This window comes from Eumetopias jubatus, unplaced genomic scaffold (genome assembly GCF_037043125.1).
Source record: "Eumetopias jubatus isolate StellerSeaLion01/CBP00866 unplaced genomic scaffold, mEumJub1_p1.0 scaffold_9, whole genome shotgun sequence".
NCBI lineage: Eukaryota > Metazoa > Chordata > Mammalia > Carnivora > Otariidae > Eumetopias > Eumetopias jubatus.
This window is the reverse complement of record NW_028274815.1, coordinates 63,371,325-63,390,263: the sequence shown is the minus strand read 5'-3', so window position 1 is coordinate 63,390,263 and position 18,939 is coordinate 63,371,325. Positions and strand designations below refer to the sequence as shown.

General features: G+C 37.7%; 1 protein-coding gene across 3 annotated transcripts in view; it reads left to right on the top strand.

The window, feature by feature from the left end:
- Window positions 1–18,939, top strand: part of VRK2 (VRK serine/threonine kinase 2) — a 117,985-nt gene that overhangs the window by 64,646 nt on the left and 34,400 nt on the right. For all 3 annotated transcript variants that reach the window (XM_028089963.2, XM_028089960.2, XM_028089962.2), the window contains exon 8: window positions 15,250–15,382. In XM_028089963.2, coding sequence (XP_027945764.1) covers window positions 15,250–15,382 — 133 coding nt within the window. The remainder of the gene's footprint in view (window positions 1–15,249; window positions 15,383–18,939) is intronic.

Below are 18,939 nucleotides of genomic sequence, written 5' to 3'. Positions count from 1 at the left end.
CTCACCCCACCATGCTCCATGTGTTTTCTGCCCCAAAGCTGCCTGCTAAGTCAGAGAGAAAGGCCCTCACAGGTAGAGAAAACAGTTCTGTGTGTCAACAAATGGAGGGATAAGTATGGCTTAGGAAACCTATCATTTTTTAAAACACTTACTTGACTACAGGGAGTTGTATTGGACTGAAAGTCAGGAGCTGAGGTTCCAGACTCAGCCCTAACCCTGAGCAGGATTGCAACCTTCTGCAAATGTTTTAACCTGTGAGGACTTTAGTTCTCCAGTCAATAAAATGTGAGACTTTGAGTGATTTCAAAAGTTCCCTTGTAGCTCTAAAATTCTGTGATTCTCTAAAAATGTGTTTCCAAATGCTTAATACTCACTGTATAAGGTAATGTTTCTTATAATGTTTCCAAAGTGTCCAGCTATTGTTGCATAGCGAAGGAAGTTAAAAGTTTAAATTTAGAAAAAATTTAATGATCGGGGAGCAGGAATTGAAGTACCTGACCTGTATCTGGTAGCAAAATGCTCACTTTCATCCATAGGGTAAGGTCATAAGCCTCATTAAAGCTGCTTGTTCACTGTTTGCTAGAGGGAATTCTAACATAATCCATTTATCAGTTACAGTTACTTGTAAGATGGAGTGCGAATGTGTGTTTATAAGAATTTTGCCTGGTATATGCACATAATATGGTACCATTTTTAGAGGTAGCATTTCATTTGTTGAACATATATAAAATTTAGTCCTGGTGATACACCTCTGTATTTCATTATCTTTGGAGTAGCATTGTATGTCTTAACTTGATGATACCATAATATTACTGGATGGTACAGCTGGTAAGGCTTCTTTAAGGTATTTTGATATCACATGGATAGGATTATACTGTAGACTAAATAACATGGTAGTGTTTATAGTCACTTATAACATGCAATAACATGTATGTCTTTCTTCCTTGTGAGGTTCTGATGTACACTTTTAGTTGAGCAAAGGGACTTTGAAATTTATTCCTATGATTTTAGTTATTTGAACTTTTAAAATTTTATGCACTTTATATTAATAGAATTGTTTGTAAAATACACACTTCCACTAAAGTTTTTGTCTCAATATAATTTGTCATATGAATATGTTTTTAAGATTTAATACCTTCTGTGTATCTCTACTTATAGATCAGTTTTATAAACTTACTATTTGGGGATTCTTTCAGTATGATTTGTCAAATAAAAATAAACTCCAAATTTTATTCCCCTCTAACATTCTATAATGTGTTAATACTGCTATGTTGTACTGCACTCCAATTTATTAAATTACTTTAAAATTGTTTAATCAAATGTACTTTAGCTCTGTTATCTGATAGTGAATGGTGTTCCTATTATCAAAATTTATTCTTAACATGTGTATATTAAGATGTCTGATTTTAAATCAGATTAAATCCATATAAAAAGAAAAAATTCTTATTCAAAATACTATGCAAATGGCAGTAATATGAATATAGGCTACTAGAGTCTTATTGGAAGGTGGTGATGAGTGGAAAATACTGAAGAAAACAGCATAATAATTATGATTTAGAAGCCATGGTCTCCATATTTAAAATTAATATTTTGTGAAGCTTATTTCCCAGTGCTGGGACTCTGAGACGAGTGAGAATCTGGTAAGTAGATAATTGTGCCTCTAGGAGGATACAGTTTTTTTTTTCAACCTTGTATTTTGAAAAATTTGAAACATACTGAATAATAGAGAACTCCCAATACCCATTACTTTGATTTCAAAATTAACATTTTGAAATTTTATCTATTTTTTGCCTGAAAGGTTTTAAAACAATTATAGATATCATGACAGTTTATCTCTAAATACTTAATGTATGCATTTCCACAAAACAAGGACAGTTTACCATATTATCACCACGCTGTTACTTAACAAAATCAACATCACTCCTCAATGTCAGGTACAGTTTTATATCTACTTTCTTTCTCCATTATCCTAACATTCATTAGAAAATGGGAATACAGACAATTTTTATTCTAATTGTATTTAAGCTCTTTTTTTTAAGATTTTTGTTTATTTATTTTAAATTTTTAAAGAGAGCACTCACGAGCACGGGGGCGGGGGGTGGGGCAAAGGGAGAGGGAGAAGCAGACTCCTTGGCTGAGCAGGGAGCCCGATGACATGAGACTCGATCCCAGGACACTGAGATCATGACCTGAGCCAAAGGCAGTTGCTTAACCAACTGAGCCACCCAGTGGCTCATGTGCCTAAGCTAAGTCCATGTGCTTAAGCTCTTTTTTCCTTTTCTAAAAATTATTTATTGCAGGAAACTTCTTCTTGAGTTACCTAGATCATATGATCTCTTTGACCCCCTTTAGCTCTCCCCTGACTTCCTGCATAGAACTGGCTGTAAGCTACAAATCTGACTTAGGAAACTACTGGTGCAGAACCAGGTGAGCATGATTTCCCTGAGTTGAATGTCCCTCAGGAGAGCCAGTCTCTAGTCTTGAATACAGGAAAACAGGGATTGTGTTGTATTCGCTGGTGTGTGCCCAGCAGCTGGCACAGAGCATGGCATATAATAGGCACTCAATAAATAAATGGTGAGCGAACAGTGAGTAATTGAATAGGTTAGTACATACATGAATTGATTAGTCAGTGTTGAGTAGTAACAGATAAACAACCAAGTAGAGCTGGATGTGGTAGAGCCACGTATAGCAACTAAGGCATTTGTACATTTCTTAAATTCCTGTTGTGAGAAGTCTATCCAGTGTCAAGAGATCATTAAGACTTTATACAGCCATTAGCAGTGTTTTTTTGTTTGTTTGTTTGTTTTTTTAATGGGTAGAGCTCTGCCAGCATATTCCTAGAGAGAAACTGAGAAATAGGGGCTGCTATGGGTTAAATTGTGTCCCCTCAAAGGGTGTTGGAGTCCCAACCCCCAGTATCTGTGAATGTGACCTTATTTGGAAATAGGGTTTTTTTTTTGAGTTAAGATGAAGTCAAATGGGAAGGCCCTAATCCAGTATAGTTGAGATTATGAATGGGAAAACTTGGACATAGAGACAGACCAGACATGAATAGAGGAAAGACAAGAGATAGGAAGAATGCCTTCTATAAACTTGGAGCACCTGAGATCACTCGAAGCTAGGAGAGAGGCATGGAACAGATCATCCCTCCCAGCCCTCAGCAGGGACCAACCCTGCGAACACCCTGAGGGCAGACAGGTAGCCTCAAGGACTGGGAGATGATACATTTCTGTGATTGTTTAAGCTGCCCAATCTGTGGTACCTTGTTAGAGCAGCAACCCTGCAAAACTAATACAGGGACCTAGACAAATCTTTGGGTGGAAGTTGAGATAATACATTTTCCAAACAATTTTAATAAAAACCTCAGGAGAGTGTTCTGTTTCATATAAGTTGCTAACACTTGAGCACAAATACCAGTGTATTTTGGCCATATGTGAGCACCAGAATGGCGGGGGGGCGGAATGGAAAGGGGGAAAAGTGAGAACAGGGGAGAGAGAAGTGTACCTTCTTTTATTTTGCCTAGGGCCACTCTGGGCTGGCCCAGATCAGCTAGGTTTTTAACAGGATTTGTTCTTACACATGGGATCTCCAGGCAGTTAATTCTTGCCCATGTGTGGTGGAATCTTCATGATAATAGACTACTTGTTTATTCTGAAGCTAAATGTCCTTGTTCAGAATCAGAAGATATTAAAAAAAAAAAAAAAAAAAGGATGGTGTGGAGCACCTGGGTGGCTCATTTGGTTAAGCATCTGCCTTCAGCTGAGGTCATGATCTTGGAGTCCAGGGATTGAGCCCCAAATCAGGCTCTCTGCTCAGCAGGGAGTCTGCTTCTCCCTCTCCCTGTCCCTCTCTCTCTCTCTCAAATAAAATCTTTTAACAAAACAAAAATTAAAATTAAAAAAGGTGGTTTACCTTCTCCTAATCCCAGGCAAAAAGTTTAATAGAAGAAGATGGCAGTGATTTGTATAACTTTCAGTATAGATTCAGTGTAAAAATAGTTAAGGGTGTGAGCTCCAGAATCAGACTCCCTCCCTGGCTTTGAGTTCTAGCTCTGCCTCTTATTAGCTATTTCCTTTGCCGTATTTTTTCACCTGCTTCTGTTTCCACATTTGAAAATAAGGATAATAGTACCTCCCTCACAGAGGGAGAAGAATCAAGTGATTTAAACATGTAAAAGGCTTAAACAAATAAGAGGCACATAGTAAGCACTCAGTAAGTAATAGCTAGAAGATAATTTCATTATTTTTATACTTATAACAAAAGAATATCATATCTTATTTTGCTTTCCAAGAATTCTTTAGATTTGTGAAAAAAGACATAATGATGTTCTGGTTAGATATTAAGAAGATGGTAATGAATTGGATTTAATAAGTATAATTCTCCCCAGATGTGTAGTTTATTGATAGATGTCCACCCAGGTGTAGGAACCAGAACATCCAGGGTCCATTTTCTACATAAGGGAAAAGATTTCACATTTTAGGAGTGTATGTGCACTGTAAATGTAAGATGGCCCATTTAGCAAATTACATATCCCCAAGAATATGGTTCCCAAAAGAGTTAATGCTGTTGAAAAATTAGTGTTTTTCTATAATCAATACATGCTTATTGAGTGCCTACTGAGTCCCACTGGTCATATTATTTCTATTTCTGAAGGCCAAATACATACATGACCAAAGAATATTTGAGCATCCTGATTCACAAAAGCATCCTGCGTCCCACTGGTCATATTATTTCTATTTCTGAAGGCCAAATGCATATATGACCAAAGAATATCTGAGCATCCTGCTTCACAAATTATACACACACGCGCGCGCACACACACACACACACACACACACACACACACACACGGTGCTTGTTTTTTAGTTAGTATGGGAAAATGACATTTTTGGATTCTGAATCAACTCCTTAAGCTGCATAAATTGAATGGGTTAAGTTGTACCCCTGTTTAGGGGCTGTTAAAAAAACTGCATGTGAGAATGGCATTGGTGCTGGCAACCTCAAATGCTGTCTCTGAAATCGGTGGGATTTGTAGTTAATGTGGAACAGGACAGCTAGTTTGAATGTTGGTTAGCTGTGTTTTATGTAGATAGAACTTCCATGTGGCGAACCTGTATATAAGATTATAGCAATGGCAGTCAAATTATATCAGCTAACATTTCGTGAATATCTGCTATTTACAGATGTACCAAGCTCTGAGAATGCTCACTGACATGCTGAAAAGTCTTAAGTTCAGATTTGATTTAGACAAAAAGGAAGACCATAAATTGGATGCAATTCAGATTATCCTCTCCCATTGCCTATTTGTTTTGTTAAAGGACAGACACAAATTATGTGCTTTGATATCACATTGGATATTAGAAAGAAAGGGTATTGTAGGTTCTTTCATATAATTCTTGTGTCAGAAGGACAAATTGGAAAGCGACTGTAATTGGAATGGTTTTCTTTTGTGGGCGAAAGGCATTTTTAGGACAGAGGCAATTTCTACCATATGATCTACTGAGGGAAGTTCCCCCAAAAGTCTGGAAAGTGTATTAAGTCACAGCCCTATTTGATCAAATAGGCTTTCACATATTGCTAAAAGAAGGTTGGAATAGAAAAACAGGTCACGGGTTCAAAATGCGAGTATCATTTAGAATACTGCTAAATACCTGGATGTTTTGTGATGATGCTTGAATCTGCAGCACCATTTAAAGGACCCATAGACCTGAGCCCAACAGAGCAGTAGATGCCTGAAGAGATCATTAGAGGAGGCCCCGCTCATCCGCCATCTCTTCATAAGTTAACCCCACAGATGTGTCTTTAAGTCTCTCACTCTCAATGAATATTACGTATAAAGAAAACAGGATAAAATCTCAGATTTGAAATAGGTAGTTTTGGGATCCGAGAAGGGAAAAAACCTCCAACACCTAAAACAGATTTTTTTTTTTTTTTTTAAGAATAACCGCATGTTGCATCCATCAGAAAACAGAAACTGCAGACTTTTTATGGCTCAGATCAGGTCAGACTGTAGTTTTGAAAAATACATCTTCATGCTTATTCTAATAAGCATCATGTCTGAAAAGTAAGCTGGCTCCGTTTAAAAGTTGCATTATTTTTTCTAGACTGTATAGCAGTAATGCGGCATTACTGGCCAAAACAAGGTAGGGAAGCTGAAAAACAAAAGAAGTGCTGTACAATAAAAGAGTAAAAAGCACAGATTTATATCAACATGTAGTAGCATCTGTGAGGTTACATGTAAGTTTTTAACAGACAGGGATGTTTGTGAACATAAACATGCTGCTTACACATTGCATGCTTTATTCCTCTTTTGGCATATAGTGATTTTCATTAGTCAGGAAGCATTTAGTTTCTGGCGAAGGTTTTTACATTATAGTATCTTGTTGATAGGATAGGGAAATATTATACCTTATTCAAATAAGATAAATGCTGGCTTTTTTTAAAGAGCCTTCAAAGTTGCTGCGTAAGTCTTTATGTTCTTGCTAGAGTTTTCAAAGTGTTTTCTAAATTTCCATTTAAAAAAGTCACGAATAGTGGCTGTCTCCCTCCAGAGTATAATTTCCATCAGTCTCTGATAATGAGAGCTTAACAGACACATTTCTCGATACAACAAGGTGTGTTAACTAAAAGGATTTAATTGTATAAAATACTGTAAATTATAAGATATGAGAGTGTATGACAAAAGGCTAAGTTCTTAAAAAGTGAATCCCATTTTGGGGGCTGAATATACATCTCTAATGTATAATCAGTCTGCAAAGCGGAGGTAAAGTAATAATGTGATTTAATGGGTGGCCACATCCCACTGGGCAGTGACATTTGTTCACGTTGTGTCTTGCTTCTTTCTCTCTCAGCTCCATAACCTCTTGCACCCTTCTCCAGCTGACATTTTTCCTGTCCATTGCATCAAGTGTTGAGAAATGCTTCCATTTGAGCTAGTTTGGCTGCTTGGTGCTTAGGATTCCTGGTTGCTTGGGGAGCAGGAAGGCAGCATATGTGACTCTTGCTGGGCAAGAGGTCCTTTACTTTTTCCATCAACTACGAGCAAGCCACTTAATCTTGCATAAACTGAAAGAACCAGGAACTGGTTGGGTTAGGGTGTTAGCCACCAATCAACCAGTTTGCTTTTGGTACAAAAATGAATAAATCATTTTCTTTCCAAACCACCTCTTCTACCTGTTTCCTTTATTCACTGACTCCTCACTGGCCAGCCACACCATTTTTAGAGTTGTCATTGGTCGTCTTATCCAAGAACCATGGTTCTTCTTTGTCTCCCTTCTTTTGTTCACCAGTGCGCTAGTCTGCCCTCCCATTGGCCTTTGCCTGGACTATTGTTACATTCTCCTAAATGGATTCTCTGCTGCTGTTTCCTGTTATGGTGCTGCTGGTACCGATAATACTATTCTTTGCCAAGAACCTTTGGTGACTTGCGTTTATGTGCAAAAATTGTGTCCCAGCTTCTTGACATGGTTTTAGAAGCTTTCTGCTAACCAGTTTTTCTGGCTTGTGTTGTATTTCCAGTAACCTCTGCACTACCAACCTACACCGACCTGTGCTCTGGTTTTCCTTCTTGGGTTACTTCTTTTTCCCTATCCTCGTTTGTGGAAATCTTAGGTATTTGTCAAGACCCGACTCAAATGTTTCTTTCTCAATTAGAAATAAACTCCCCTTGCTCTAAAGTACTACCAAATTTAAATCTGCTAGACTTTTCTCACAGTAAAAGTTATCGTAGGACCTGTAGATGTGCCTATATCATCTCTCCTCTAAGTGAGACAGGGAAAACAGCCTCTGATCAGACTGATTCAGGTTCACTTTCAACTTTGCCTCTTGCTCTAAGTTTGTTTTGCACAGGATGCCTAACTCGACTCATTCTATTTTCTCATCCTCAAGGTATCTTAAAATAACTTCCTTTTAGGGTCATGAGGGTTAAATGATTTGACTTCTGTAAAGCACTTAATGCTTTCACGTGGTGAGCATTCAATAAATATGCATTCATTTTTCTTTTTCTTTGTTTTTTGGTAAATATACAGTTCTCAGTTGTTTACCATGCTTGGCACTCAGGCAGCTATTGAAAGAATTTACTTCAGTTTTTCCAATTATTACCATCAAGTCAAATCAATAAAAATTTATTTAAGCCTGTGTAGAAGGCCTGAAGAGTAGGTGCTGTCACAGATACGAAGATGTGTACAAAATTATCCTGGCCGCTTGGCCCCTCAGAGCTAACAGCCTATAAATATGGAGCCAGGGCTTAAATAAAAGAAGAACTAGGGGTGCCCGGGTAGCTCAGTTGGTTAAGCACTCAATTCTTGATTTTGGCTCAGGTCATGATCTCAAGGTTGTGAGATCAAGTCCAGCATCGGGCTCTGTGCTGGGCACGGAGCTGCTTAAGATTCTCTCTCTCTCTCTCTCTCTCTCTCTCTCTCTCTCTCTCTCTCTCTCTCTCCCTCCCTCCCTCTCCCTCTCTCCCTCTCTCCCTCTCTCCCTCTCTCCCTCTCTCCCTCTCTCCCTCTCTCCCTCTCTCCCTCTCTCCCTCCCTTTGCCCCCCCCCAAAAAAAGAAAAGAAAAGCTAAATAATGCTATACATTTTTAAATAGTAAATCCATGGACATAAATGAAAACCCAGTAAGTTGCTTTGTGGTTAAAGGAATGTACATACCAGAATAGGATTCAGGGGAGAGTGGTGAACCCAGGAATTGTGAAGTGTGAATCCAGGGCTTTGGTAGGAGGTAGAGAAGAGCACTTTGGGCATCCCTAGAGGGATGCTGGGTTGAAGATGAAGGCCTTTCCCACTCAATTCACTGTAAAGAGGACTTACCACAGGGTGTTCTGTAATCATTGGTTGTACCTATCCATTTGGAAAAATAAAGCAGTGTAAGAGCCTTCCCACATTAGGAAACAAAGGCAATGGGAAGTAAAGGTTTAACTAAGTGCAGAACTTGAGAATATGGCATATATGGGTGCAGATCTGGTTAGTAAAAGGGGAAGAATGTTTGAGAGAGTCCGTTCAGTATAGGAAAGTTGCGTTCCTCACGGGCATCAAAGTCTAATTGTTTTCATCTTTATTTGTTTAGTGCTTTTAACGAAGGCTATGATTTACCCACCACCTGTGCCAAGTCCAGTTCTTGGAGGGCCACTGCTGAGATAGAATTAGGAGTGCAAGGTCTTAATGGGGGAAGCAAGTATATTATCTATGAAGAAAAAAAGAGAAAAAGCAAGATTGGCCAAGGAAAGCTTTGAGAGTAGGATGTTGATATGACCCCTGTGACTGGCAAGGGGACAGGCAGGGTCGAGCTGGGAGAACTCGGACCGTGATACAGCTCTGACCGGGAGCATCAGAGCAGAGAGAACCTATTGGAAGAGCCCCTTGGGGAGCAATGGCCACGCAGTACCCCCACCATGACCATTGTTTGACAGGTGCAGCCTAGGAAGAGCATGGCCTTGACTCGCATGCCATAGTAGTTCCTGATGGCCCTGTTCCTGATGGCCCTTGTCGCTTGAGATCGTCAGCTTACTGCCGTCCTCATAGGTGAAAGGTTGGTTCTTTCTGGATGGGATTGGACCCTCAGTGGCTGCCACACTACCCTTTCAGTAGTAAAATAATAAAGTCAAATGTCCATGTAAACCTTAGCTCAGATTAGGTGGGTTGTTTTGGAGTGGGGAAGTTGGGGAGCCTGAGCAACTCACTGAAACAAAACTCTTTGTAGAAGCTGGACTTAGCATTGGGTGACTTGCATTATTTGAGTGTCACACATTATTTTTTATCTGTTAAATGTGAATAATGACACATCTTCCCTGCCCACCTCACGAAGTTACAATAAAACGTAATGTCTAAGAAAGGTGAGAAGAAAAGGAGTTCCATGTGGAAATGTGAGAGGTAGTGCAGTGGAATAGAAAGATCTAAGGGAGGCAGGCAGGGCTCTTCTTTTACTCATGGAGAAAAGAAATGATTACTAAAGTCAGAAAAGTCACATGAAGAGAAAATCATTTAAAATGCATTAGGGAGGGGCACCTGGGTGGCTCAGTCAGTTAAGCATCTGCCTTCAGATCAGGGCATGATCTCAGGATCCTGGGATCGAGCCCCTGGGCTCCCCGCTCAGTGGGGAGTCTGCTTCTCTCTCTCCCTCTGCCCCTCACCTCTTCTCATGCCCTCTCTCTCTCTCTCAAATAAATAAAATCCTTAAAAAAATTAAAATGCATTAGGAAGCTAGATATTTACATTTTTCTATGCCTAGCATGATTACAATGCAAATAATCACTTCCTACTTGACCTTGGTACTTTGGACTGTCCCACTACAGGCTTGTCTAAAACTAGGGGTATTATATATATTTATACTTAAAATGAAAAATATTAACTAGTTATTTTTTATTTCACAGAAAAAAGAGAATATTTAAAAAGTTAACTAGAAAGCAAGTTTTATTTTAGATTAGGGGTTGGCAAACTTTTTCTGTAAAGAGCCAGGTAGTAAATATTTCAGGCTTTTATGAGCTCTGTGGGCCACATATGGGTCTCTGTTGCATATTCTTTTTTTTTTCTTTCTTTTCTTTAATAATCCTGTAAAAATGTAAAAATCATTCTTAGCTCAAGGGCACACAAAAATAGGACCTAGACTGCAGACCTTAGTTTGTATTAAGTTTTGCCTAAACTTATCTTTGACTTCAACAAAATTTCAGCAATGGACTGAACCCCAAGTTCTATATTCTATTAAAAAAAGAGAGAATGGACTTTCATGTTATATTGGCATGAGATTGAATCCTGTTTCCATCCTTTACTAGCGCTTACTTGGACAAGCTACTTAATAACTGGGGTGCTTGGCTTCCTCATATGTAAAATGAGACCAGTGCTACCTGGCTGGGAGGTTGCGTGGATTTAATGACATAATTTGTGAAAGGTACTTTGCCCAGTGATTATCACATTAAGTAGAACCTCAACAAATTTTCTTCCTTTGCTTCCTTCCTTATCTTGTTTGACAATATTTCCCAGTCTTTTTTTTTTCTTTCTTTGAATTGTTCTTCCAGAATTCTAGACTGCGTTTTTCTACTACCATATCTTCATAGAAACTCTCACTTTGACCTAATTTGTATCAAATTCAAATATTGACATTTTGATTACTTGGGACAAATTATTGACTGTGCTTATACCAAAATCTCCACTTACCAAATTCAGTCACTCCTAAATTTTTTCATTAGTGCGTCAAGATCTATAATATTGATAGATGCTAGTGGTAAAACTTATGAGGATTTTAGAGAATTTAGCCAGTTCTCATAGAATATAAATATTTTAAACCATATGCTGCAGTAGTAGATAAAAAACAAACTAAAAAAACGGGGATTATATATTGGGTGGTGGGGATAGACATGTGTTTGTTCTACCACTTTGTTTGACAGCATTCCATGATTATTTGAATCCTGCCCACGACTCTGTATTAAGATCAGTGATTATGCACCCAGTATTGGAGCACCAAATATATAAAGCATATATTAACAGATTAAAATCTCCACCTACAGGGGCACCTGGGTGGCTCAGTCATTAAGCGTCTGCCTTCGGCTCAGGTCATGATCCCAGGGTCCTGGGATCGAGCCCCACATTGGGCTCCCTGCTCGGCGGGAAGCCTGCTTCTCCCTCTCCCTCTGCCCCCCGCTTGTGTTCCCTCTCTCGCTGTGTCTCTCTCTGTCAAATAAAATCTTTGAAAAATAATAATAAAATAAATCTCCACCTACAGACAACAGTACAATAATATGAGGCTCAATACCCCATTTTCAAAAATGGATAGATCATTCAGATGAAAATCAATGAGGAAACACTGGGCTTAAACTACATGTTGGACCAGGTGGGACTAACATATACAGGTCATTCCGTCCAACTGCAGCAGAATTCTTCTCAAGCACACATGGAACATTCTCTAGAATAGATCATATGTTAGGCCACAGAACAAGTATAGTACTGAACAAATATAGTACTGGAAGTCCGACCCAGAGCATTTAGGCAAGAAAAATAGTCATCCACATTGGAAAGGAAGAACTAAAATTGTCTCTGTGGATGACATGATATTATTATAGAGAAAACCCTAGACTCCACCAAAAAACTACTAGAACTGATAAATGAATTCAGTAAAGTTGCAGGATACAAAATCAGTATACAAAGATCAGCTGCATTTCTATACACTAACAATGAGCTATTTGAAAGAGAAACTAAAATAATCCCATTTATAATAGCATCAAAAAGAAATATTTTGGAATAAATTTAACGAAGAACATGAAAGACCTATGTACCATAAAACACTGATGAAAAAAATTGAAGAAACAGATAAATAGAAATTCCATGCTGATGAGTTGGAAGAATTAAAATTGTGAAAATGTGCACACTATCCAGAGCAATCAATGGGCTCAATTTAATCCTTATCAAATTTCCAGTGGCCTTTCTCACAGAAATAGGAAAACAATTTTAAAAATTGTTTGGAACCACAAAAGATCTCTGAATCATCAGAGAAATGCAAACCAAAACCACAGTATGATATCAACTCACACCAGTTAAGCTATTATCAAAAAAGACGAGATAACAAGTGTTGGTGAGGATGTAGAGAAAAGGGAACCCTGGTACACTGTTGGTGGGAATGCAAACTGGTGCAGCCACCCTGTAAAACAATATGGAGGTTCCTCAAGAAATTAAAAATAGAACTACCATAAGATCCAACAATCCATTTCTGGGTATAAATCCAAAGGAAATGAAATCATTATCTCAAAGAGGTATCTTTACCCACATGTCCACTGCAGCACTATTCAAATAAATTACTGTATTCTGAGTCAAATGGTTAGCATATGTTTTCTTTACTATATTATTAGCTTCGTGTCTTCAGCTTGACTGAACTTTAGACAATTTTCTTCTGGATTATAGGCCCCTGTCCTTTTTTTTAGAGCATTTACCTTAGAAAACTTGAAATTATAAGTTCTTTCTCTGTGCCTTTGAGATGTAAATCTTTTCCCAGCCTCTTGCCCGTTTTGCAACCCAGGAATGTCTTTTTCAAGGCCCTGGGAGCCATCCCTTTAAAATGTAGTCATTAAGAAAGATGTGCCCTTATCCCCTTGACCCTGAGGGAGGGTTGGCGTCTACACATCAGTTAACAACATGGAGAACCTAGTCACACTGACCAACCTTCCCTTAACCTTCTCCAGTTATTTCACTAGCTCACCCCCTGCACTTAAAAACTTGCCCGTGTTTTATTTCAGCGGAGTTGAGTTCAGACTTCTTACCCAATTGCAGCGGTCTCTCTCCCTTATTCAGTAGCTTTGAATAAAGCCTTCCTTGTCTGTGTAACTTGTCCAGTGCAATTTCCCTTTGACAGTGATTGAGAGTGAAGACTCCAGTTTCAGACTCTGGCTCCATTTTACTACACAAATCACATAATCTCACTAGGCTTCAGTTTGTGCTTGACTAAAATGGAGATAATGGTACCTACCTACAGGATTTCTGTGACGATCAGTGAATATAAACCTCTTAGCATGCTGCCTGGTGCATATTAGGCACTCCATAAATTTTAGGTCTATTTTTTTTTTTTTAACTAATGACTACATGAAAAACTTCTTGATAGGTCGTTTTTTTTATTTTTTTTAATTTTTTTATTTAAATTCAATTTAGTTAACATATAGAGTATTATTAGTTTTGGGGGGAGAATTTAGTGTTTCATCAGTTGCATATAAGACCCAGTGCTCATTACATTAAGTGCCCTCCTTAATGCCCATCACCCAGTTACCGGATCCCCCCAGCTGCCTCCCCTCCAGCAACCCTCAGTTTGTTCCCTAGAGTTAAGAGTCTCTTATGGTTTGCCTATAGGTCTTTTTTTTTAAGTAGTGAATTACTCCAGCATATTTAAAATGTTTCCTTTTGCTGAATTACCAGTATGTACATTTTCAGGATATCTACTTTGCAAAGTGAAGCCTATTTAGTTCTTGAACTAAATAAAGTGTATCATAAATAGTGAAAGCAAGCAACCAGTTACACATCTGATCCTGGAGTCTAGTTATTTAGGGCAGAGGGATCGGCTACTTCTGAGGCCATGTTGAGAAATGGTGTCTGTGGGCGAGAGAGAGAAAACTGAAATATCATGTTTCCAGACACTCTAGCAAGCTATATTCTCCATCAAATGAAGAAAACTCTGTGCTGTTTATATTTTGAAGGTCAAATTATCTCCTTCTTAGGCTATCCTAAAACCAAAAACTTAAAGAGACTAGAGTTTAATACTAAATTTTCTTGTAATATTAATATCACAATAAATTTTCTGTTATATTTTAAAGCGCAAGTTGTAGGCAATACTCTATTGTCTTGAAGCTGTATCATGAAATGTTGCCTCACTCCCCCAATTTTAAGGAAATATATGTGAAACAACACATTTAAAAATTTTAAACTGCTTTCTTTTTGGAAGGAGCATGGTAACATAGTTGGGAACTACTCTATTCTGGCTACACGTGCGGATGAATGTCTAGTCATATCAGTTCCCTATTCAGGGCATGCTGTATCTGTAAAACTACTTCTTCCCCCTTCTTTCTCTCTCCAAAAGTAATCTGAGAAAAATTCACTTGAATTGCCATCTGACTTTTAACAATCTATATTCTGTTTGGAGACCGTGCTTGCAATTCTGACTGACTTACAAAGATAACAGTGATGATATGGATCGGTCTGAAAGGCCAAAAGTACGGCATTGATGTTCCATTCTTAAATACAGGCAACATGGTGGGTTTTTTTTTTTTTTTTTAAGAATCATTACCTCTTATAGTCTGTTCACTATTTTTATACTTCCTGTTAATGGCGTTTCCTATAACAGGTTTATATTTTTAGATTGTTTGCTCTCCTCTCCCCTCCCTGCTTGAAACATGTTTATGTTTAAGGGAGGGGTTATAAGAAAAGGCAGATCTCATAAGCTGTATGAATACAGATTTAAAAAAAAAAAAACCGTATTTTAGTTTATGATGTCTAGATGCCTACCTGGAGGGAAGGGAACTTAGGAGTAAAATAAAAAGGACTAAAATCTCAGTCAACTCAGAAACAAGATATGCCCAGGATGAAGTCAGGATTTAAGCTGGAAAGTTAGTTGTAGTGGCCCCCAGTTGTATATATTTTATCCCAAGGTGCCATTTGGTTTAATAAAATGTAGATCTGAGGCTGTTCTTAACCCCTCAGTTTCTTAAGACTTAATTATAAAGGTTATATTTTCGGAGGACAAAAGCATTACTCATTTCTCTGTTCATGTCTTCCAGGTTTATCTTGCAGATTATGGACTTTGCTACAGATATTGTCCCAATGGGAACCACAAACAGTATCAGGAAAACCCTAGAAAAGGCCACAATGGGACAATAGAGTTTACCAGCGTGGATGCCCACAAGGGAGTAGGTCGGTTTCTTTTCTTCTTTTTCTTAATTTTATTTCAGAAGAATGATTAAAGAGTAATAAGGCCCATGTAATGGCCTTTGCATAGTCAGTTTGAAGACTAAGAACATTGACAAGGTTTTTATCAAAAGTAGTGAATTCTTATATGCCAATGAATATTTCGTCTACAAGGGGGAGGGGACAGAGATTGTGACAAGTGAGAAGGGCACAACAGGGTGTTAAGTAAGCAAAACTGGATGCTGATTTGGGGCAGGAAATCACGAGTTGGTATAGGTTAAACTTGGAGGTCAGCAAGTGAATCTGTACTCTGTCACTAATATTACAGATCTGGTAAAGGTGCACATGGGAAGAATTATTCCTGTTTTTCACCAGGCCCTGATCAGAGTTTTAGAAGACACCATCTCTCAACAATAAGGAAATCTTTTCTGAAACTATAAAGTGTTAACTTGTGGAATCTCTCCTAGTCGCCTTTCATATATCTTACTTATTTAAACTCACTTTGATGGTATTGGAAACACATTTGCAGGTAAATTACATACATAGTCCTTTTATTGGATATTGATTGTACTGCCTTGCATTCCAAGGCAGACTTAATTCAACAATTCCCTAATTAGTTAAAGTCATAACCTATGTCTTGTATTCATTTACCATTAATTAAACCTTAGCTGTTTATTACACTGCAGTCCAAATCCAATAGCCGACCCAGAAAGCCATGGAAAAGGAAGTAGGAGGTCAATATTGAAAATATATGGTGCAGAGTCCCACTGATGGTTGCTTTGTTCACAATCAATATGGTCAATGCCACTGTACTTTCTTAGTTGCTCTGTCAGCAAGACAAAAAGTCAATTCTAATGTTATGCTAGTAAAGAAAAAATGGTGATTATTGAAAAAGTTTGCCTTTCAAAATTATATTCTTTGTAAACTTTATTTATAAAAATATTTTCAAATATGCTAAACCATACAAATAATTTAGAAACAGCTTTGAAAGGACCCCATGTCACTAAAAGGCAATTAGACATTTGCACTTGTTAATGGCTGTTGAACTGTTACCGTAAACTGATACTTTCTGGTGAGTTTTAGTTGGTACAAACAACTGTATATTATTGCCTTTTCTATTAAAAGGACCATTGACCATGTAATGTAAGGGGTCTTGATAATTTTCCACAGCAATTAAAACCCACACCAGTGTAAGGTAGGCCAGAGAAAAGTGAAACAAGTGTGTCAGTTGAACACCTTCCTTCCGGGAAGAATCATAGGTTAAATTTTCTGAAATGGAAATTACCTTTTATATTCCTGATCAGAGTAAGAGAAACCACTGCATTTTTTTTCAAGAATAAGATAGTTAGAAAAGTAATGATGACTAAGAAATTTACTAATATTGTGTAATTTTTCACCATTTACATTGTTAATGAGTCAGTGAGCAGTTAAAGATATAAGTGGGACATGACTTTAATTAAGAAACGTAAGAGTCAAATGCCTACTGATACATTTTTTTCAACTTGAAGTTCTTTCACTCCGAATGAATTTTGTTCCTCATTTTTGGCAGATTTATTGGTATGGACGAGTTTACACAAACCCAGAAGTACTTTTTTCATAGTGGTATAACTGGAAATTCATCACACAGATTCCTAAGCATTGGTCCAACTATGTTAGTGATGTTAACTTATGGTGGGACCACTTATTTCTATAACTGATAGCTCTCATATGGATGCTATCTGATTTTGACTGTTAAAAGTGCTAAGAAACAACTGTGATTGCAGAATGTGGGAAATAGAGTTGTTACATGTTAGTTGGTCACTGTTTGGACCATGGTAATTATGAACATCCTCTACAATCATTCCATTGTTTAGGGCAGTGTTTTCATTGTGCTATCTTCATGAACGATTTAAACAGTTTCTTATCCTGTAATCCATTTAAGTTTTTTCCTCCCTAAATAATAACACATGTTGATGAGTTGGGTAGATTTCACCATGCTAGGTCTCTGGGGAGAAGACTGAACTGAGAATGATGGTAGAAAGATGGTATTACTTCCCTGGGAGGAGTGTTTAGGAAAGTCCCTATATTACATATTTTTGGTATTTGCTAGAAAGTTACATGCTGGGGTGAATAATTCATTTTTATCATAGTTTTCACAGGATTCTTATAAAAAGTAGATTCCCTTACTGCCTTTAAAATAGAATTTACACTAAACTTCTAGGTGAATCTATATCTACATGGACATATATGTAGATATAGACATCTGTGTAGATATACATACATATACAGTTAGCCTTTGAACAACATGAGGGTTAGGGATGCTGATGCTCTGTGCAGTCAAAAAAACTCCCTGTATAACTTTTGATTCCCCCATAACTTAACCACCGATAGCCTACTGATAAGCAGACTCCTTACCAGGTAACATAGTTGATTAACACATATTTTTTTAGAGATTTTATTTATTCATTTGACAGAGAAAAAGAGCACAAGCAGGGAGAGCTGCAGGCTGAGGGAGAAGCAGGCTCCCCGTTGACCAGGGAGCCAGACGCGGGGCTCAATCCCAGGACCCCGGGACCATGACCTGAATTGAAGGCAGATGCTTAACCGACTGAGCCACCCAAGCACCCAACACATATTTTTTTTTAATGTTATATGTATAACATACCATATTCTTACAATAAAGTAAGCTAGAGAAAGAAAATGTTACTAAGAAAATCATAAGGAAGAGAAAATACATTTATAGTACTATACTGTAAAATAATCTGCATATAAGTGGACCCATGCAGTTCAAATCTGTGTTGTTCAGGGGTCCACTGTGTACACATAAATACATACATGCATATATACACACATGCATACATAAATACATATAAATATATATATTTGCTGAAATTTTAATATGCAGTTTCAGTCTGGTATATAAAGTAAAGGGTTTGATATCCTCAAATGTTTGAATACCATTCATTCCTAACATTTTGCATTTAATCTTCCAAAATAAAACATTTTACTTTAGGAATTTATTAGAAATGAAATAATCATTTAGTCATATCTAGAAACCAGAATAAACAGGGCCATAAATCCTGTAGTTAAATGTGGAAGGTCAGATTCATAAATATTCATGTGTTTACCTTCAGTACAGTCACTATGTAGTTTAATCTCAGAAAAATCTTTTCTCTACCAGTCCAGCTATGAGATCAAATAAATACTGAGAAAGATACTGCGAAGGAAAACATAAAGAGCAAAACAAGTTATCTCTAGGAAATAGAACCTCCAGTTGTCAACGCATTTGCTGTATGTCAGGTATATCTGTGGCTGGTCATGCCCAGGGAAATCTTCAAGATTCAGTGTAAAACTGCCTTATGAATTAGCCACTTAACAGAGACCGTTAACCCGATCAGACTATCTGGTCTCTCTTACTTGTTGTAGTGGGTACTCAGAAACCGGGTTTTTCTAATGAAGGAGTTTTTATAAGGTGCCAACCAGCAGTTTCACCTAAGCATTTTCTAGTTCAACTTTCTGTAAAAGGAAGGTAGTTTGTATTATTATAAACCAAAAAATATGACTTGAGATATATAGAGATGGCT